This window comes from Populus trichocarpa, chromosome 4 (assembly GCF_000002775.5).
Source record: "Populus trichocarpa isolate Nisqually-1 chromosome 4, P.trichocarpa_v4.1, whole genome shotgun sequence".
NCBI lineage: Eukaryota > Viridiplantae > Streptophyta > Magnoliopsida > Malpighiales > Salicaceae > Populus > Populus trichocarpa.
Genome location: NC_037288.2, coordinates 6,996,605 through 7,015,555, shown reverse-complemented (window position 1 = coordinate 7,015,555; position 18,951 = coordinate 6,996,605). Strand labels below are relative to the sequence as shown.

The 18,951-nt window shown below is 37.4% G+C and overlaps 3 protein-coding genes across 35 annotated transcripts; 1 reads left to right on the top strand and 2 right to left on the bottom strand.

Moving 5' to 3' along the window:
• The first annotated feature begins 538 nt into the window (after positions 1-538).
• Positions 539-7,010, top strand: LOC7493571 (plant-specific TFIIB-related protein PTF2). 33 transcript variants are annotated; one of them, XM_052452237.1, is made up of 8 exons: positions 539-2,392; positions 2,701-3,354; positions 3,491-3,958; positions 4,204-4,276; positions 4,400-4,448; positions 4,543-4,665; positions 4,735-4,886; positions 5,383-6,486. In XM_052452237.1, exon 1 carries the CDS (start codon positions 777-779, stop codon positions 2,364-2,366), a length of 1,590 nt encoding a protein of 529 aa, XP_052308197.1. In that variant the 5' UTR covers positions 539-776; the 3' UTR covers positions 2,367-2,392; positions 2,701-3,354; positions 3,491-3,958; positions 4,204-4,276; positions 4,400-4,448; positions 4,543-4,665; positions 4,735-4,886; positions 5,383-6,486. The 33 variants fall into 33 exon arrangements, with proteins under 33 accessions (XP_052308197.1, XP_052308205.1, XP_052308204.1 ...); XM_052452245.1 differs by adding an exon at positions 6,801-7,010 and having other exon boundaries at positions 3,491-4,665; positions 5,383-5,460; positions 6,355-6,409; XM_052452244.1 differs by adding an exon at positions 6,514-7,010 and having other exon boundaries at positions 3,491-4,665; positions 5,383-5,460; positions 6,355-6,409.
• LOC7487402 (uncharacterized) lies at positions 5,679-6,089 on the bottom strand. Its single transcript, XM_002305853.1, has one exon. The coding sequence runs from the start codon at positions 6,087-6,089 to the stop codon at positions 5,679-5,681; it is 411 nt and encodes a 136-aa protein (XP_002305889.1).
• Positions 7,011-9,687: 2,677 nt separating the features above from the next.
• Positions 9,688-11,681, bottom strand: LOC18097577 (GDSL lipase). The gene is made up of 5 exons (XM_006384087.3): positions 11,422-11,681; positions 11,201-11,322; positions 10,827-11,057; positions 10,368-10,632; positions 9,688-10,016 (listed from the first exon to the last, which is right to left on the bottom strand). The coding sequence occupies exons 1-5, from the start codon at positions 11,666-11,668 to the stop codon at positions 9,793-9,795; spliced, it is 1,089 nt and encodes a 362-aa protein (XP_006384149.2). The 5' UTR covers positions 11,669-11,681; the 3' UTR covers positions 9,688-9,792.
• Positions 11,682-18,951: the final 7,270 nt, after the last annotated feature.

Sequence of the window (18,951 nt, the reverse complement as noted above, 5' to 3'; positions counted from 1 at the left end):
AATATTTTTTAATTAAAAGTATATTAAAATAATTTTTTTGTTTTTGATATCAATTCATCAAGTTTATTAAATAATATTTAAAAATATTAATTTAATATTTTTTTCAAGTAAAAAATAGTTTGAAAATCACTTTGATAAACAAATTAAACAACATTACCAAATAAAATTTTAATTTAATGACATATTGAATAATCAAGAAAAAATAGAAAAGGTATATAGTGAATCAAAATAATATAATAGAGTTACAATAATTTAAGAAAGTATTCGAGAGCATGATATCGATTGTTTTTTAAAGTGTTTTTTACTCGGAAATGTATTAATTTTTTTTTAAAAAAATTATTTTTAACATCAATACATTTAAACGATTCAAAAAAATAAAAAAATTAATTTTTAAAAAGTATTAAATTTTTTTAAAAACATGATTTTAACTGTATTTTCATATGGATAATTTGGGCTTTAACTTAATTAAAACTGGTAAAATCGATCACTAATTTAGAAATCAAAGACACTCGAATGGACCCAAAAACTGCAAGGACTAAAACATACGTTTTGGACAAGAGACAGAAAACCTAATCCAGCCGAACTGCGGAGATCTCAGACTGGTAAAATAAAACCTAACCAGACAAACAGTTAAACGCTGTCGCTTCCTTCTTCTCCTCCCTCTTCTTTCTTCAACAACAGACCCTCTCCACGCGATTCAAAATCCAAAATTTTTTCCATAGAAAAACAAATTTCTCAGCAACCAAACACCCTCAGAGAAAACCCAGTTCCCCAAAATGTCCTGCAAAGCTTGTGGGCTCAGAACCCTTATCAGGGACGATGCAACAGAGAACATGATATGTGATTCATGTGGTACAGTCCAGGATTTCGCCAACTATCAAGAACGTACCTTTAACATTAATGGGCCAACAGGTGTGTTTATAAGTATAGGCTCTTCAGGTTGTGGTAGTGTTTTGAATTATAGAGAGAAGAAGATTTATGAAGCAAATAATTTAATAGATGATATTGTTTTTAAGGTAGGGTTAACTGGTGGTTCAAAAGTAAGTGAAATTAGAGATATGATTAGTAAAGTTACTGATGGGGAGTTTGGTTCAAGTGAGAGTAGATGGTTTAGTATTTTTGTTGGTGCTTGTGTTTATGTTGTAATGAGGAATGGTGATAAAAGCTTGAGCATTGAGGAGGTGAGTAGTGTTGTTGGGTGTGATATTCATGAATTGGGGAGGATGGTCGTGAGGGTTGTTGAGCATTTGGGGATGAAGTTGCCAGGTTTTGATATAGTGGGCAGTTTTGAGAGGGTGGTTAGGAGTTTGTCGATTTCGGACAGGGTTGAGGGGGATGTGTTGGAGAGGATGAGGAAACAAGGTATTTTTTTAGTGCAATGTGCTGTGAAGTGGTTTTTGACTACAGGGAGGAGGCCGTTGCCGGTTGTTGTGGCTGTTTTGGCTTTGGTTGCTGAGTTGAATGGGGTGGAGGGGGTTAAGATCGAGGAGGTTGCCAGAGAGGTTCATGTAGCGGTGTCTACTTGTAGGTTGAGATACAAGGAATTGTTGGAGGTGATTGCTAAGGTAGCGCAAGAGATTTTGCCATGGGGGAAGGATGTAAATGTGAAGAATGCAGTGAAGAATGCGCCATTTGTGATTCGATATTTGGAGATGAAATGTATGTCGAAGAGTGGTGGGGAAAAAAAGGGTTTGGAGAGTACTGAGTTTGATTTGGGAGAAGTGGTTGGTGAGTATTTTAGTAAGAATGTTGTGGAGGATAGTTTGGAATGTGACGATTTGCGGTATTTTGAGTTGGAAGATGCTATTGGGTTTGATAAGACTGGCATTGATGAGGCGGATAAGCTTCAGCTTTCACATGAATGCTTATCCATGGTTTATGACAAGTTCCTGATGGATGGTGGTTGTGGTAGATATATGGAAGAAAGTGGAAAGGTTCTTGGGAGGAAAAGGGAGAGAGAGCTTGAGATTCAGGCAACAGAATGGTGGAATGGAAAATCAGAGTTGAGCAAGAAGCTTTTGCTAAAACAGTTATTGGAGAAAGATATAGGATTTAGTGTTATGCCTCCATCTTTTGTCAATGGTTGTACAACAATTAAGAAGAGGAGAGCAAAGATAAATGCTGCAAAGCTGCGGATTGATAGGATTATGAATCCATGGAATACTGATTCAGGTAGTGGTAAAGTTTGCACTGTTGAAGGTGCACATGATCGGAAGAGGAAAAGAAAATCACTGGTAAAAGATATTGATTGGGAGGATTTTGTCATTGAGACCCTCCTTCTTCATCAGGTGAAAGAGGAGGAAATTGAGAAAGGGTATTACAACACCTTGATGGACTTGCATGTTTTCAATTCTGGTACTATGTGAGAGCTTACAGCACAGGAACCGAAAAGGTCAGGTTACAATTTTGTCTTTGTGGAGGCAATATTGAAGAGTGTTTTTTGGAGAAAATAGTCACATGATATTTTTGGGGAGCAGATATGTTTTATATTTCTGCCAGAACTAGTGCTTCAATGTCTGTTTTTCATCTTTGTTGCAACCCCTATAAATCTATACAAGTTCAATACAAAATTATGGTATATAATGATTTCATTTTGGTGCTCTTTGTAGTTCTTTACGTGTTAACACAGTAATTCTGCCAATTGTCATGATCAATGATTTCATTTTCTTGCTCTTTATAGTTCTTTACATGTTAACACAGTAATTCTGCAAATTGTCATGATCTTTTGCTGGGCATGAAGGACCACCATTGCTCTCAGGGGATACTACCGGGATAGTGTGTTCCTCTGACTGCTGATTGGCTTATTCCTTACCATTTTGGGACTTCAACTTACAGCTTCAATTTTTTCCAGTAATATTCAGTATCCTTACTGTTTTATGGTAAAAAGAAAAAAAATGGTCTTATTAAGAATGATATTTGAAAGATGTTTTTGTAGAAAAGAAGTCTGTTTCCTTAGTTTTCGATGGAGAAGGTTTCTGACTGTTCCAGACATATTTTGGCTTGCATCTTGCATCAGTGAAAGCTATGTCTGCATGTGTCAGTGGCATGGTTGGTTCTTCTTTCAAAATTGCTCTATAGTATGGTTCAAGTGCTTTAATTAATTTGTGCTGTTTCTGTCTATCATGTTGCCTGCTTAAAAAATTCTCATTAATAGTTGTTTGGAAGTATATACATATGGATTGCACAGACCTTTACTTATATATTAAGCTGGGGAGGTGAGGTTTTGAAGGATGCATTTCCTGGATTTGTTTCTTGCCTTGCTTCTGGAGTATGAAGAAATAGGATCTAGTGTGAGTTTTGAATGTTCTTGAATGGGGGTCTCTTCCATCAGGTTCCTTCCAACAGATAGTTTGGGTAATGCTTTTCTTTGCCATCTTATGGCTATGGCTGCTGGTTAATGATGTGGTATTTGACACATGGACTGCACAATTGTAATCTATTTATTGTAATCTTAGTCAGGTTGTGTGCTTGGTTTACTGTGGTATTGCAGATTTCACTTACACGCCAACAATCTGTTGTTAACTGAGATTGCATTGCAAAATGGCCCAGCATCCACAAGATTAGGCTTTGCAAACTGTGGAGCCCACCTGAGGAGTGCTGGTTGTAATGGAATACTTATAGCTCTTTGATGGGCAAGCCCATTCCTTCTGGAATTGAGGGTGTTCTTGGGAACTGTGATGGGGGGTTGTGCATGTTTTCATCACAATCTGCCACTATGGATTCCAATTACTTTGAACCGAAAGCTATCAAAAGGGCCCTGCAATTGTGGTCTCGTGGCTCACTTGGGAGGGTGAGCACCCTTGGAAAATGCAGGCTGACTGTAATGGAATGTTTTCTTTGGCAACAAAAGTAAAAAAGTTGGTCTTCAAACACACACTACAGGAAGCCAACTCTTTTGCGGACTCCTTGGCCGAACAAGGTGTTAGGACGCAGCTAGAATTCCCAGCATGGATATAGAGTATGCTGTTCTGTTCTTGATCTGCTAGAGCTCTTGATATATGCAATATGTTATTTTTTTGCATGTTGTGTTCACACTGCAGCTTTGTTTATGCCCCTGCAACATGCTGCTGAAGTGTGACTTGGTCCTAGCAACAGAAAGTAGTAGTTATCCTCTTTATACTGTGTGACTGGCTGTTGTTGCTTTGAATTGTTGATGATTGGAACTGTTACTTTAACACTGCTATTTGAATTTTGATCCTTCAGCTGGTGTGTCTTGGAATCAGTCAAACAAGCACATTGGAGCTGTTTCAAACTGCTAGGAGTGCTGCATTCTTAGGTTGGAGCAATAGCTCCTGCTATTTTTGCTTTTCAATACTGTTTTGGATGTTATTGTGTTAGTTTTCTGCAGAGTTTTAGGTCATGTTGTAGGCTCAGGCTGTTTCACATGCTATTGCTGTAGGCTGTTCAAACTGCAGAGTTTTTTTTTCCTTTTGCTTGCTGTGTTTCTGGTAATGTTCTGTAATTTCTTTTGTTGAATGACATTTTTGTTTTTGGACACTGATCTATTAGCAGATCACTTCCCTGCTTTGTAATTTTTTGCAGATTTGCAGAACTTGTATCATTATCAAGTGTTGGTATTTTGGCCTACTTGGTGCTTGCTAATACAAACTGAAAAGGAAGCAGAGTGAAAACCGTGTAACTATTACATTTGGAAGGGCAAAAAAGGTACGGTGATATACTATCCTGTATTGTTCTCAGTTGCGGGGACCTGTTTTGAACCAGCTCAAATACTAGGTTTCCATACCAGCAGAATGGATTGTTAGGATTTGTTGCACTCATCCACCCAGACTCTGAAGGAAATATTGGCCAAGGGAAACCCTCATTTTATCTATGATTGATGCTTGCTTGTTAAGCCATGCTAGGAGAAAAGGAAAAGTAGCAATCAAGTATGGCATCCTTAATTTATTTCCTTTTCCATCTCATTTCTGGCATTGATATGGCATTTCATGCCTATCCTAATTTCTTTAACTGATTTGGAATGCTTATTTTCTAATGAGAAGCCTGTTTCTAGTGCTGACTGCTAACAGTCTTACAATTTTTCAGTTCATTTTCTTGTTTGCTGGTCAACTTGTTTTGCTTTCCTATTTATTGGGTATTGGTCAGCTGTAAAGAGGACTTCTAGCAAGTAGTTAGCTTTCTGCACATTTTGGGTCTAGAATTACAACATTCTTTTAACTACTTTTGTGTTTCAAGTTCCATTTTGTTCTGTCTTTTGTTTCCCGGTTTAGATAGAGAGAGAGTCCTCATTATTGCAGAATCTTTTTTTGCTCGATAAAGAACTTGACACTGTTGAGGGAACATGTCAAATTTCTGCAGTTCAGATGAGATGTTTTGATGGGTTCAATCTGATCATATTCTTTTTGAATGTCAATCTTTGCACAGGCTAAGAACTTGAGACTGGTTCCAGAGGCAGTAGAAGCATTTTGCAATTGCAACTAGAATTTGTCAAGCGCATTAAAGGTAATTTTGACAACCAACATGAGCAGCTCTTTTTATAAGAATTATAATTTGCTTTTATTGTCTTGTGAAATACTGTTTTGCATAGCTCAGCAATCCATGGTGAGAGAATTGCAAAATTAAGGAAATAAAATGCAACAAAAGGAAGCGCTATATTTAGGACATAGAGCTTGAGGAACTCTTGCAGGCAGCTGTTGAAACTACAAAACTCTTAACGTGCATTACTGACCAGCAGCAAATGCCTCGACTGGGAATGTTTTGGTGATGCCAGCAAGACTCTTGAAGTGAATTTTGCCAGTTGGTGGGTCATCAATGGTTATCTCATTTACTGGTGGCCATAGCATGAATTCCTTAGCTTTCACTCCCTTGAGTTTCCTTATCTGCTTTTTGCTGACATGACCCTTTATATCAGTGTCATAGCTCACAATCTTGCTGGCTATCTTGAAGTTGTGTTCAACCTTCTTCTTTTGGACGATCCACATGTATCCAGTACTCCTAACAAAACCAACTTCTATCACGTCTGCAAGAGGGAGAAGTCCCAGGGGAAGTCCAAACTCCTCAAGAAGAGAGATTGCCATTTTAAGCCCTTCCTGATGACCCTTTGCGACAACTCCTCCTTCCTTCTCAGCCATGGATGATGGTCTCTCTTTGGTTAGAATTCACTTTTGAGGCCAATTTGTTTGAATGGAGTTGCTTTGAAGGAGTTCTTCTATTTAAACCCAGTGCTCACATGCATAAGACAAACTTAATGGAGAAACCAAAGTGACTTGCATTGAATTAACCACCACCAGAATTGGTTTTCACTTCAAAAATTGGCTGTTATCTTTGTTGCTTAAATGTTTTTACCGCATTTATTTTGTAATGTTTGTTATCTGTAACTTGTCCAACCTTGAACAGGAAAATTATTCTCCTATGCAGTCTCAATAATGTTGTCTTTCCGCCCTGAACAAAGGTTTGTCAATTGCACTTCACTGTACTTCCTCCTACAAAAGCTTTATGTAAAAAGATGGCTGAATTGCTTACATTTTACATTGCTGTATCCATTTTCATGTCAAGCATAAGGGATCCACTCAACTATTCTTAAAATTAAAATTCTCTGGGTCAAGAATATACTCAAGAGTAGGACCAAGAAGTCAGCCACTGTTCAGTAAGTGTGCTGCGTGGCAAATTGTGGGGCAGTTTCTGCAACTAATGTTTTCAAGTCTTTTTTTTGCCTGATTTCTATTTGCTGTTTCCTGCACTGTATTTTGTGATGCTCTTGAGGTTCTCATTTTATTTTGTAAAATATAAAATTTGTCTTGCACGGAAGTTGGCTGCTTTGTGACCCGTGAATTGTAATACAGCATTCACTCGTCAACTGGGAAAGAAAACCTGTGGCAGGCCAAGGCCACAGTGGCACGATGGCATGCAGATCCAATGTTGAGCTTCATCTGTGGTTGTTACTGTTGGATTGTTCGATTGTAAGAATCATATACTACAAAGAAACTCGTCGCCTCTTTGTACATTGTTTCCTTTTGTACAGGTGTTAATACAAGAGAAAAGTTCTTTAGCCATCGTCCTGGTTTCCTCTGCTTAAATGTGATCCATTTCTTTAAGGTAGCTAATTCCTTCATTGTTTTTTCTTATTTTTTTAAATAATGGATGTTGAACCTATCGAGTCTAGACTGAATTTGGCTAGCTCACAAGTGTCTTTTGAGTTTGGTAAAGCTAATATCAAAACCAATTTAAATTAAAACCCAACTAGAATTAACCTCTCCGCCATGTATTTTATAATTCACTAATTAGTTTAACAACTATGTTTTTGTTGTTTTCTTATCTGATTCTTACTCTACAAGTTATTGAACATTTTTAATCTCACTATGTTAGAAAAAAAAAAAAAAAGAAGAGCCCAAGACCCATTAAAACTCTGTTTTGAAACTTCGGCCAATCTTTTACCTTATGAAATTTTGGGTTTGGGTTTAAAACTCCCAAACCCTTACCATATCCACCAACTTGTAGGTTTCCAAGTTTAATTTTTTCGAGGTTTACGATATAAGCTCCTTCACTCCACTTCTCTTAATCCTCGGAAAAATACCACCTTTAACCTCCCTCCATCTCTATCATCTTCTCCGCCACTACCACATCTCCTCTCCACCACCATAACCAACTCTATTTTTTCCATTTTATCCTTGTCCCATCTTTCTAAAACCCCACCTTTACCTTTATATCTCTCCCAACAACCCTTCTCCTCCTCTCAAACCTTAAACACTATCAACAATGAAAACCCAAATCCTGTAATTGCTTAATATCTATCTATAGAGCTTTTAAGAGATCAAAATACTGACTTCTTATCAATATCAGAAAGACTCCAACTTTTCTTCTCACTTAGCACAGAACAACACTTTAACACCTTCTCTAGTGTAGGAAATGTTAAGGCCTCAACCTCAATAACCAAGAAACTCAGAAGAATTGAGAGTAAGAGGAAAAGAAGAGAAAAAAGAAGAAGAAAGATACAGAAAACTTGTCATTTCATTACTTGAAATACATGCTAAGACTACAAGCTAATTTGTACCTTGAATTTTCCATTCAAAAGTAATTGTCTAACTGCTTCTAACAATATGTTAATTGTCAGCTATATCTCTAGTGATTATTCTTTCGTTTTACGTGAGAATTGTTACAACTAACTGTCAACATTTATTTCATATGCTTGAACTACTAGAGCTATAACAATCAGCTTTTTTTCGACGTGTTTGAACTATTGAAAATGTAACAATACTCCCCTGTTGAACAAATTCTTGACCTTAAGAATTAGTATAAAATTTTAGGAACTACTTACTCAGTTCATCACGATCCTCCCAGGTAGAGTCTTCCCCAAATAGATTAGACCATTGTACTAATACCATTGTAACATCTTTGTTCGCTTTTTTCATCATCCTTCTGTCTATGATCATGGCTACATTAATCATTTATTAAACACATCTAGTTAATTGCAAAGCCATTACTTATGAGAATAAACTCTTAGTCTCTAATTGGTGGCATGCTATTTTACATGCAACAACACACACACACACATATATATTAGGTCACCATCATATCACAAATTCTCCCGATTATAATTGGGTTTTGGTCATGAGCCAAACATTTCTCTCATCTAAGAATATTTGGTTATGCAATATGTTTTCCAATTTATTTGCAATGACATACGAAGATGGGTCCTTATAGGAGGCTGAGAATATATATTAGAATTGAGTCCCTGTTAATAATTAAATATCTTGAACCCTTAACAAGTGATTCATTTACGACACGATTTATCGACTGTCATTTTGATGAGACTATGTTTCCAACATTAAGAGGAGAAATTAAATAACTGGATAATTATATTACATGGAATGCATTATTATTATTCAATTTTGATTCTCGTACAACATAATATGAACAAAAATTCAAAAGATATTTCACTTGAAAAAAACATAACAAATCAACTACGAGATGCATTCCCTAACTCAAAAAGAGTAACCAAATCTCATATACCAGATGTAAATGATTTGACCCGAATTAAAATCCTAATAGAACAATCCACAAAAATTATAGCAAATGAATCTAAGGTATGCCAAAAGCGTTGTAGACCAACAAGTCAAAAGACAAAAATCCTTGAAACAAAAGGAGCAAATAATCAAGTTGGCATTATTGAGGAGGCAAACATTCATAAGGATATAGACATATAATCATAAAACCCTAGAAGAGGTTTCGGTAACCCTAAAAGATTTTATATTGATAAAGCACTTCAATTATGTAACCCAATGGTTGTTTGATCACTTGATGTGAAAAGAAACTCTCTTAGATCTCAAAAGGATAATAAAGAATTATATGATCCTTAAGTACCATACCTTAATGAAATTGATGTGCTAATGTATTTTGCTAATAATAGACAACCTGATATAGCATTCTTTATGAATTCGTTATCAAGATATAATTCTTCTCCCACCAGGAGACATTGGAATGCAATTAAGAAAATTTTTTCGTTACCTACAAGGAACTATGGATACAAGTTATTTCATTCAAATAATGTTAATCATTAATTAGTAGGGTATGTTAATACTGGATATCTTGTATTATTCAGGCTGCACATCTTTTTGTTAACACTATGATATAACTATTTGTGTTAAGTTTATTTGAGATTGACTAGTTCAATCTTGGTTAAATCCAACTTGATCTTAATCATCAAGTGGACACAGAAATTCACAAGCCATACATCCCCAAAACTTGAAAGCTTTATTACTGGACAATAATCAGAAATCGATCATGCTCCTCAATTTTTGGAAAACTAATATTACATTTGGTCAAGAATAACTTTATCTATATTTTCTTAAGTAGTGTTTTAAGATTGTAAGGCTTCACTTTATCGGCTCTTCCACTCCACATTAGCTTTGCATATTGATAGTTGGCCTTTTCTGTTGGATGAACCCCATCGAAAAACAAGTAGTCGTTGACATTATCACATACTGTTTTTGGACAGCAACCAGTAAGGTTTCCTTTGTATGGACCCGTACCACAACATGCCACCTTTCCCTCCTTGAAACCTTCACAAAATTTCAATTACATGTTAGAAATTAGAATAGACAAAGGAAACTGTGCAGGCTGAAGTAGCTAGAGAAGGCTTGGAAAGTATTTATATATATTTATCTTTTCAAAAAAGGTGTAGGGAAACTTTACGAGAAACTACCCGGCCCAAGATCCAAATTGTGTAGGTTGATTCAGATCATTAGGCCAATCCAGATTATCATTCTAATAACTTAAAATAATATCAACTTGGTATAAAAAAAAATACTTCAAAATAAAACCTCGCTCGAGCCATCAACAAGTTACCAAATTCTTTCCTTCGAAGCTAGGTTTTATAAGTATGTATTTAAAGCACTAGTAGATAGGCGTACCGTATTTCGAGGGGTTGTCAATTCTTTCCTTCGAAGCTGCAAAGAGATCAAAATTGGAATACTTGAATCCTTCGAGCTTTCTCTCAAGTTTTTTGAGGGCTTTAGCCAGTGCTTTATTATGGAGTTCTGCAAGCACCGTAACTTCATCCATGCATCCTGATCCGTTAATGTTCTTGGCCTCATTAAGTGCTCTCAGGAATGGAGAACAGCCCACATCACCCAAATTGGAAAATCCAAATTTCCTTCCTCCCATGCTATGAATTTCCTGATACACCAAAGTACAACCATTATCTATATCTATAGTCAAATTTGAAGGAAAACATAATGACTTGAGCAGTTGAGTGAAGTTCGCAGAATAATTTTATATTATTCCTTAACAATCCTTTGAAAAATAAATAAATTATAAATAAAAAAAATAGAGGAGGTGCCTGCGTCATGTTACCATGACATGTTAATTACCTGGATCGCATCTGTCAGGTTGCCGATAACCGTCTTGACATACTCGTCCCTTGTGTAGGACGGGAGCTCGGTGGTCTTGTGGGTGGCAAATGTGATGTAATCACTGCTTCCTATGCTAAACATATAAAGAGCTCTAGACAGCAACGTCTTCGTTTTTGCTTCACCAAGTTTGACGTTCAAGTGCTTCTTCGTATACTTGAAAAAACTTAGCTGAGTTTTAAGGCCTATGGTCTTCAGAAGGGAAATAAAAATAATCTTGTTAAGAAGGAATTCAAATTAACAATATCATGAATAATAGTAGTCGTAGTAGACGACAAGCCTAAGCCGTCCCACGAAGAAAAAGAAAATACATCACACGAGGCTAGATCACATACCATTCCTACATTAGTTTCAGTCAGAGCACCAGCTCCGGCTGATGCAAAGTTCAATCCATTTGTGAACTCATTGTTACCAGGACTTAGATATGGTGGAATTAATGGTAACTTGGCAAACCCGGCTACAAAAAAATTTGGAAGAATCATATTCTAATAATTCATTTCATAAAATAATAATAAAAACAAAGAAAAATGTTGCTAAGGATTTTATTTCTTTTTACCAATAAAATCTGGGACTAATCGACCGTTAGAAGCCCTTCCTGTTGCGTTCTTAAAGAAGGTTTCCCCGTATGGCAAAAAGTTTGCTTTGATTGCAGTTTCCATATAGTTGTTATTTCCAACATCATTCCATGAACCACCAAAAATAAATAAAGCATTACGAGAGTGACCACGGCAGCTTGTTGCCACTAGAAGGCTTGCAAATAACACCAAAAAGAAAGAACAGTTATTGAATCTCAGGTCTGCCATATTTCACTTAGAATAAAAGCTGTGGTGGTTGTTTGACAATACTATTCTGCTTCCTTCTGAATTTATAGAGGAAAGTGGTGCAATTTTTTTACATCTCCCATTCAATTCTCCTCATTTCTAGGAAAAAGAAGAGGAAATGAGTTTAATAATACTAATTACACGTTGGGACACACTGGCAATAACAGACCAACTAATGGGATCGCTTTGGGTGCCAACAAAGAGTTTTTGTTATTTTGAAAAGAACCCAAGTGTTTCGGGTTGTAATCTTTTATACCTACTTACATAATCCATATAAGTTATTTAAATAAACTAGCATATGATTTTATTTTTACTACTGGGATAGGTGGATTTTCAAGGATGTATGCCAACGTTGGTGGTTGTTTGTTGGAGACTCAATTTTGTCTACAATTTTTCAAGGCTGTTATTGTGATGCGGAAGATTTCTTTTTTAATATACAGTTTTTTTTAATTGAACTTTCAATTTAATATAATCATGGAATCCCAATTGAATACACTTTCTTCAAAAGTCTTAAGTCCCTGTAGCTCTGAATCTTCGATAGTCGCCAAAAGATTTTAGATTTTGTCAAAGAAAACCATTTCAAATTTCATGAGATAGGGGCAAAAAACTTAATTCATTAAGCCTTTTACATTATATATATATATATATATATATATATATATATATACAATGATTCCGCCGGCATAACTTTTACTGACGAGCTCACAAACAGTTACTGTATGTTGAAAAATCTTTCCTCGATGATTCATGTTTTGTCGGTCATTTTATGGTAATGTAATCATCGATGATTCCTGTTTTCGTCGAAAAAACTTTCCTTAATGATTTACAGACAGAAAAAGCACACCAAATAAAAAAAAATTTATCTTTTTTATAACGTCAATATTTCCATCTGTGAAGATGACATTTCACAGACAAAAAAGACCGCTTGTAATTCCATCAGTGAAATTTTTAATATTACCAACGGTTTAATTCCGTCGGTGATTAAATAGTGGCAATGACATTTCCAGTCATTCTTTTCCTACTTTCTGAAACATATTGACGGACTTAATTCATCAGTAAGACTATCAGTAATTTTACTATTTGTTTTTAAATCTAATAAAATAACTAGAAAATAATGAAAAGAAAATAAATTAAAATAAAAATCAAATATTTATTCCACATTTAAAAATTTATCAATTCAAATACAATTCATCTAGAATAGAGGGGATGAAGGAGGAAGCGAGTCTTTGTCGAGACCATGGGGCCAATAAGGAGGAGCACATGTACCACTCATATGTGATTTCACCTCCATATACATTCGCTGGAATTTGGTCGTGTTAGCACTAAGTCATTCTATTTCAACAGCAAGATGGATTGTCTGAGCTTCAACTAGTTGGTTTAAAATCTCCTCGAACTATGAAGTTTGAGTGCTCAGAACAAATTGCGAGCATCTAACAGTTGAAACACTTCGGGTCATCAGCAAGTCCTTGGCTGTAGTGTTTTAGATATTCTAAACCTTATTTCTAATAAGTCCATCGGACGATCTTGCTTCATACCAAAAATAAAAAATATTGTTTTGGTTTTTTCTGAGTTTCGTACCAAAAATCACAGAACCTAAATGATAGAAATGAAAATATTTTACCATTTATATTAAAAATTTATATTTTGATTTCAATCTTACCTATTCGCGCTGCAATTATCCTAAACCCTCTTAAAAACAACATTGTCAACCCTATCGTAGTAAAACTTTTTCTTGCATGTCAAATTTATAAAAGTATTAGTTCATTAATATTAATAAACTAACCAAATTAACATAACCAAAAAAAATTGTTTATTATATTAACCTTCAACTTTCTGAACCATGCATCAATCATGGATTTCCATTTAGAATTTTTGAAAACCTGACTCCATTGAAATAATATCACTTTCATTGATGATTTCATCATTGATGTTATCTTTCAAGCAGCCTCAACATTTATAAACCTGAAATTGCATTTGTTAATTGAAATTAATTTTTCAAAAATTATTAATTGTGTGTTATTTTTTAGTAGTGCATGAAAGGAAAGGAAACTTACATTGAGTGGTCGGGCTTCCACTAGGAAAGGTACTTCCTAGTAAATGGATCCTACTCTAAAGCAACCCCCTCGGCATGGAGGCATCGAACTCGACGAGCCCATGTCGAGAGTGGCTGTCTATGACTCAGATGTCTGTTCATGGTTGTCGCACGTCAGAAAATCAGCGCGGCATCGGCTGGCGATCTTTTTCGTTGTTATGCGTTTGCTTGAATTTGATTCGTTGGGAGTCGCCACCTAGTAATTTATTGAAGGCTACTAGGAAACTGAATGTACTGGTCTAATCAGAGATTCACGGGTAAGGGACTGGTTGTGGTTAGGAAAGGTATTAGCACCCCTAACGCACCCTACCTGAGGTAAGCTGCTTCGTGACTTTGATGTATTAAAAAAGTTTTAATAATTGTCTTTTCATCGGATATTAGAAATACAACTTACATGTAAGTTAATAATTCTTCACCGTGATCCAATCAAAATATTAAATTCTTCTTTAATCTTTGCAATTTTATCTTAAATAAAAATAAAACATCCATAAAAACATATACAAACACACCCATACACTTTCACTATTTTTGCTTCTTTTCTTTTCTTTTCCTTTTCTTTTCTTTTCTTTTACATCCACAATACAAATAATAAAAATTCAAAGACCACTAACCAAAAATTACATTACACTTTGGAAATTACAAAGAAAAACAACCTCTAAAAAATCCTAGAATTTGCTGGGAACGTTTCTGTGAAGCCATGGACCCCAGGAACAGTGGCGGCGCATCCTCTCCACGCGCCACCGTCACTGGCGGCGCGTGGGTTCACGCGCCGCCGCGAACAAGGCCGGAAAACGGGTGGATCTGGCTCAGCTTCCTTTCCTTTTTCCTTCTCTGCTGGTGGTGACAACCACCGTCACCTGCAATAACAGAAAACGCACAACACAGTCGATTTTAATTTTTGTTTTTGTTTTGCAGATCTGCTTCTCTGGTTCGGTTTTTTCTGCAGCTCAGTGTTTTCTTTTTGTTTCCCCTTCTTCTCTGTTCTCAGGCGGGGGCTGTCGGCAGTTGTGCTTCTGTTGAGTCTGGCCGGCTGTGGGAGATGAAGACTTGGTTCGGTCGGCGGGTTTTGTGCTGATGGGGAGGAGATCGTCGGGTCTGTGCAGTGAGCGGCTGGAGGAGCAGAGGAGGGAGGAGCGGCAGACCGATCTGGGTCCGTGGGGGAAGCTGCTGCGGTCGGCCGCCGCTGGGTCCTTCGGTGGGAGGAGGCTATGAACGGGACTCCTGCTGCTGCTGTGTGGTGCTCGCTGGAGCTGGGTCGGCCGAGAGAGGAAAGAACGGTGGTCGGCCGAGAGAGCCAGAAGAAGAAGGAAGGTGCTGGGAGCAGGAGAGGAAGGAGCGACGGACCGATTTGGGTCCGTGAGGGATGTTGCTCGGCTGCTGCTGTAGTGGAAAGAAACGGCTGTGATGGAGAGTGAGCGGCAGCGGCTGGGAGAGAGGAGAGGCTGTCCGGTGGAGGTAAGGTGAGGTGAGGGCTGGAGAAGGGAGCAGCTGAGAGGGGAAGATGACCGGTTGGGGATGGCTGGAGGCCAAGGGAGAATGGCAGGAAGAGGATGATGAGCGGCGGCTTGGGAGAACCAAAACCGTGGGGGGCGGCTCCTTTGTTAGAGATAGGTTTAGCTTTAGGTTTAGGTTTTTTTTTGTATTTTCTGATGTTTCAAAATTGCCCCCCCTTTTTGTTTGAGTATTGGATCAGTATTTATAGGTAAAATGTTGCATGAATCTCAAAATTGGTCCCTCAACTTTTTTTTTTTGTAAATTTGATTTTTCTTAATTTTTTTGTATTTTTTGAAAACGAGCAATATCAACGTTGACTCAATGAAGAAAATCAATGATTTTAAAAATAACACGTTAAAAGTTGAACGCGTTCCAAATGTCTTTGAAAATTTAAATTCTTTTGAGACGATGCTAAAAACGCTAAAAACGATGCAAATGTATTAAAAAATGTATTTTTTGGATTTTCAATGTTTTTCGCTATTTTTGGATTTTTCTAAAAATTTATCAAAACATGGGTCAAAAATTGGGTAGCAACAGATGCCCCCTCTTTACAATGCTTACGAAGCAAAACTCCTCAATGTTTCGCATAGTAAGCTTTGTAAAGAAAAACTCTAAATGTTTCTTTCTTTTTTTTTTTCGTTAACTTGAGATCCCATCTGGCGATCTCCTTTTTCAAAACCAAAGAATGTGTGTAGCTCGGTCAACCTGAAATCCCATCTGGCGATTCCCTTTAACCAAAGCTACATGAGATCCCATCTGGCGACCTCATTCAACTTGAACTTAAAAAAATGTGTGGTAGCTCGGTCAACCTGAAATCCCATCTGGCGATTCCCTTTAACCAAAGCTACATGAGATTCCATCTGGCAACCTCATTCAATTGGAACTAAAAAAAGTGTGGTAGCTCGGTCAACCTGAAATCCCATCTGGCGATTCCCTTTAACCAAAGCTACATGAGATCCCATCTGGCGACCTCATTAAACCAAAACTAAAAGATGTTACGTAACTCGGTTAACCTGAAATCCCATCTGGCGATTCCCTTTAACCAAAGCTACATGAGATCCCATCTGGCGACCTCATTAAACCAAAACAAAGAATGTGGAACAAATGGTCTCATTGTATGGGTGACGAACCCTAGAAAAATGATGGTCTCATTGTATGGGTGACGAACCCCAGAAAAATGATGGTCTCATTGTATGGGTGACGAACCCCAGAAAAAATGATGGTCTCATTGTATGGGTGACGAACCCCAGAAAAAATGGTGGTCTCATTGTATGGGTGACGAACCCCAGAAAAATGGTGGTCTCATTGTATGGGTGACGAACCCCAGAAAAATGATGGTCTCATTGTATGGGTGACGAACCCCAGAAAAATGGTGGTCTCATTGTATGGGTGACGAACCCCAGAAAAATGGTGGTCTCATTGTATGGGTGACGAACCCCAGAAAAATGATGGTCTCATTGTATGGGTGACTAACCCAAGAAAAATGATGGTCTCATTGTATGGGTGACGAACCCAAGAAAAATGATGGTCTCATTGTATGGGTGACTAACCCAAGAAAAATGATGGTCTCATTGTATGGGTGACTAACCCAAGAAAAATGATGGTCTCATTGTATGGGTGACGAACCCCAGAAAAATGATGGTCTCATTGTATGGGTGACGAACCCCAGAAAAATGGTGGTCTCATTGTATGGGTGACTAACCCAAGAAAAAAATGATGGTCTCATTGTATGGGTGACGAACCCAAGAAAAAAATGATGGTCTCATTGTATGGGTGACGAACCCAAGAAAAAATGATGGAAAATGGTCTCATTATGATGGGTGACCTACCCAAACGGAAAGAATGTGAAGTGCGGTCTCATTATAATGGGTGACCTACCCAGGTGGAAGATAGAAAAAATGTGAAGTGGTCGCGTTATAATGGGTGACCTACCCAGGTGGAAGATAGAAAAAATGTGAAGTGGTCGCGTTATAATGGGTGACCTACCCAGACGGAAGATAGAACAAATATGAAGTGGTCTCATTGTAATGGGTGACCTACCCAGATGGAAGATAGAAAAATGTGAAGTGGTCTCATTGTTATGGGTGACCTACCCAGGTGGAAGATAGAAAAAATGTGAAGTGGTCTCATTGTTATGGGTGACCTACCCAGATGGAAGATGAGAAAAATATGAAGCGGTCTCATTATTATGGGTGACCTACCCATGTGGAGGATAGAAAAAATGTGAAATGGTCTCATTGTTATGGGTGACCTACCCAAATGAAAGATGTGATGTGACAAGTGTGAGAAATGGGACTTACCTGGCGAAGTCCTGAAGGGATGATAGAAGAAGGGCCAGAAAACTTGGTGCTTCTTGATAATTCTTGATCGCAGGGTTTGAAAACTCGATGCTTCCTGATTGCAAGGTTGATCTTTTCATTTCTTTGAGATTTTCCTAACAGTAAGGTTTATCTCTCATCTTCTTCCCGTTCCAAGGTTACAACATGATTCTCTATCATTATCAGCTCAATGATTCTCTTTTTTTTTTTTGGTCCCCAATCTTGCTAAACTACATTGAGGATTTTTCCTGCAACAAAATAAAAAATATGTACAATGTTTTAACGTTAGCTGACATGCATGCATCCTTACCTGATTCGAAATATAGGTCCCCCCTCTTCGATGTTCCATCATCACAAGGTGCCTTTGTTTGCATTCCAAAGCTTTATCTGTCCTTCCCATGTACTGACTCATTCGTGTGCTAGCCATCCAACCAGTTGTAAGTGCAGTGCCCAATCTAGGCTGTCCATGACGATTACTGCTCTCGCTGTTTATCAAGCTTGACTTTGCCCCCAAGTGTGGTGTTGCTTGATTCATCGTGAAGGATTTTCTCTCCTGGATTCTTCTAAGAATTATCCTCTGATTGATTGTGTGCATCATGCCAACACCCATCATGATTGTCCATCAGTCATAAACTTGCCTCAAGCTGAAACAATACTCTTCAAGTAATGTTATCACCAGTCTTCATGGAAATTATCCAATCGTCCAGACATACATCTCATAGCTTGCAGTGAAAGACTCATCGTTGTATGCTCAATGGTCTTACTCCTGAATTCCTCTCAGCTTGTTAAATCAGATAGTGGAAAGAAATGTCTCGACATCATCAATGATGTTCATGTTATCACCCATATTCATACGGTGAAGTGCGCATTGAGCTCCAAAACATATGGTCCCACAGTCAGTCTTGGTGGTGTGCATCTTTCTGACATTCATTCTAATGCAACTATGAGATAACATCTGTCATAGCCATGTTTCAAAGGGTAACCCCAAGATGAAGATAATAAAATGCCCTTCAAGTGCAGCGTTGCTCATCAATTGCTGCTGAAGTTCACTAAATCACTGACTGTCTTTGAACAACATTGCCCCCAGTAATGATCTGAATGCTTGTTCTGCTGATTAACTTTCTTTAAACACTATTGTCCTCAGTGCATTGATTCATCATTTGATCATCTTTCATTGCCCTCAGTTGATCTGAATGCTCGTTCATCTGTTTATACTCAACAAGTTTTTTTTTTCTTTGTCATTGTCAGATGCTAAAAACTTTGATGGACTTTGACGACTCATCATCTGATTTTTCTTTGTCTCCAACTGATCTAAATACTGATTGTTTTCCTTCCCGAGATCCACTGTATTGCCTCCAGGC

Bases quoted from the DNA above. Each gene is read 5' to 3' on its own strand.
- LOC7493571 (XM_052452245.1), top strand. From the start codon at position 777: ATGTCCTGCAAAGCTTGTGGGCTCAGAACCCTTATCAGGGACGATGCA.
- LOC7487402 (XM_002305853.1), bottom strand. From the start codon at position 6,089: ATGGCTGAGAAGGAAGGAGGAGTTGTCGCAAAGGGTCATCAGGAAGGG.
- LOC18097577 (XM_006384087.3), bottom strand. From the start codon at position 11,668: ATGGCAGACCTGAGATTCAATAACTGTTCTTTCTTTTTGGTGTTATTT. The intron at 11,323-11,421 runs GTAAAAAGAAAT...ATTTTTTTGTAG, and splicing joins ATTAGTCCCAGATTTTATTG to CCGGGTTTGCCAAGTTACCA. The intron at 11,058-11,200 runs GTATGTGATCTA...TCCCTTCTGAAG, and splicing joins CTGAAACTAATGTAGGAATG to ACCATAGGCCTTAAAACTCA.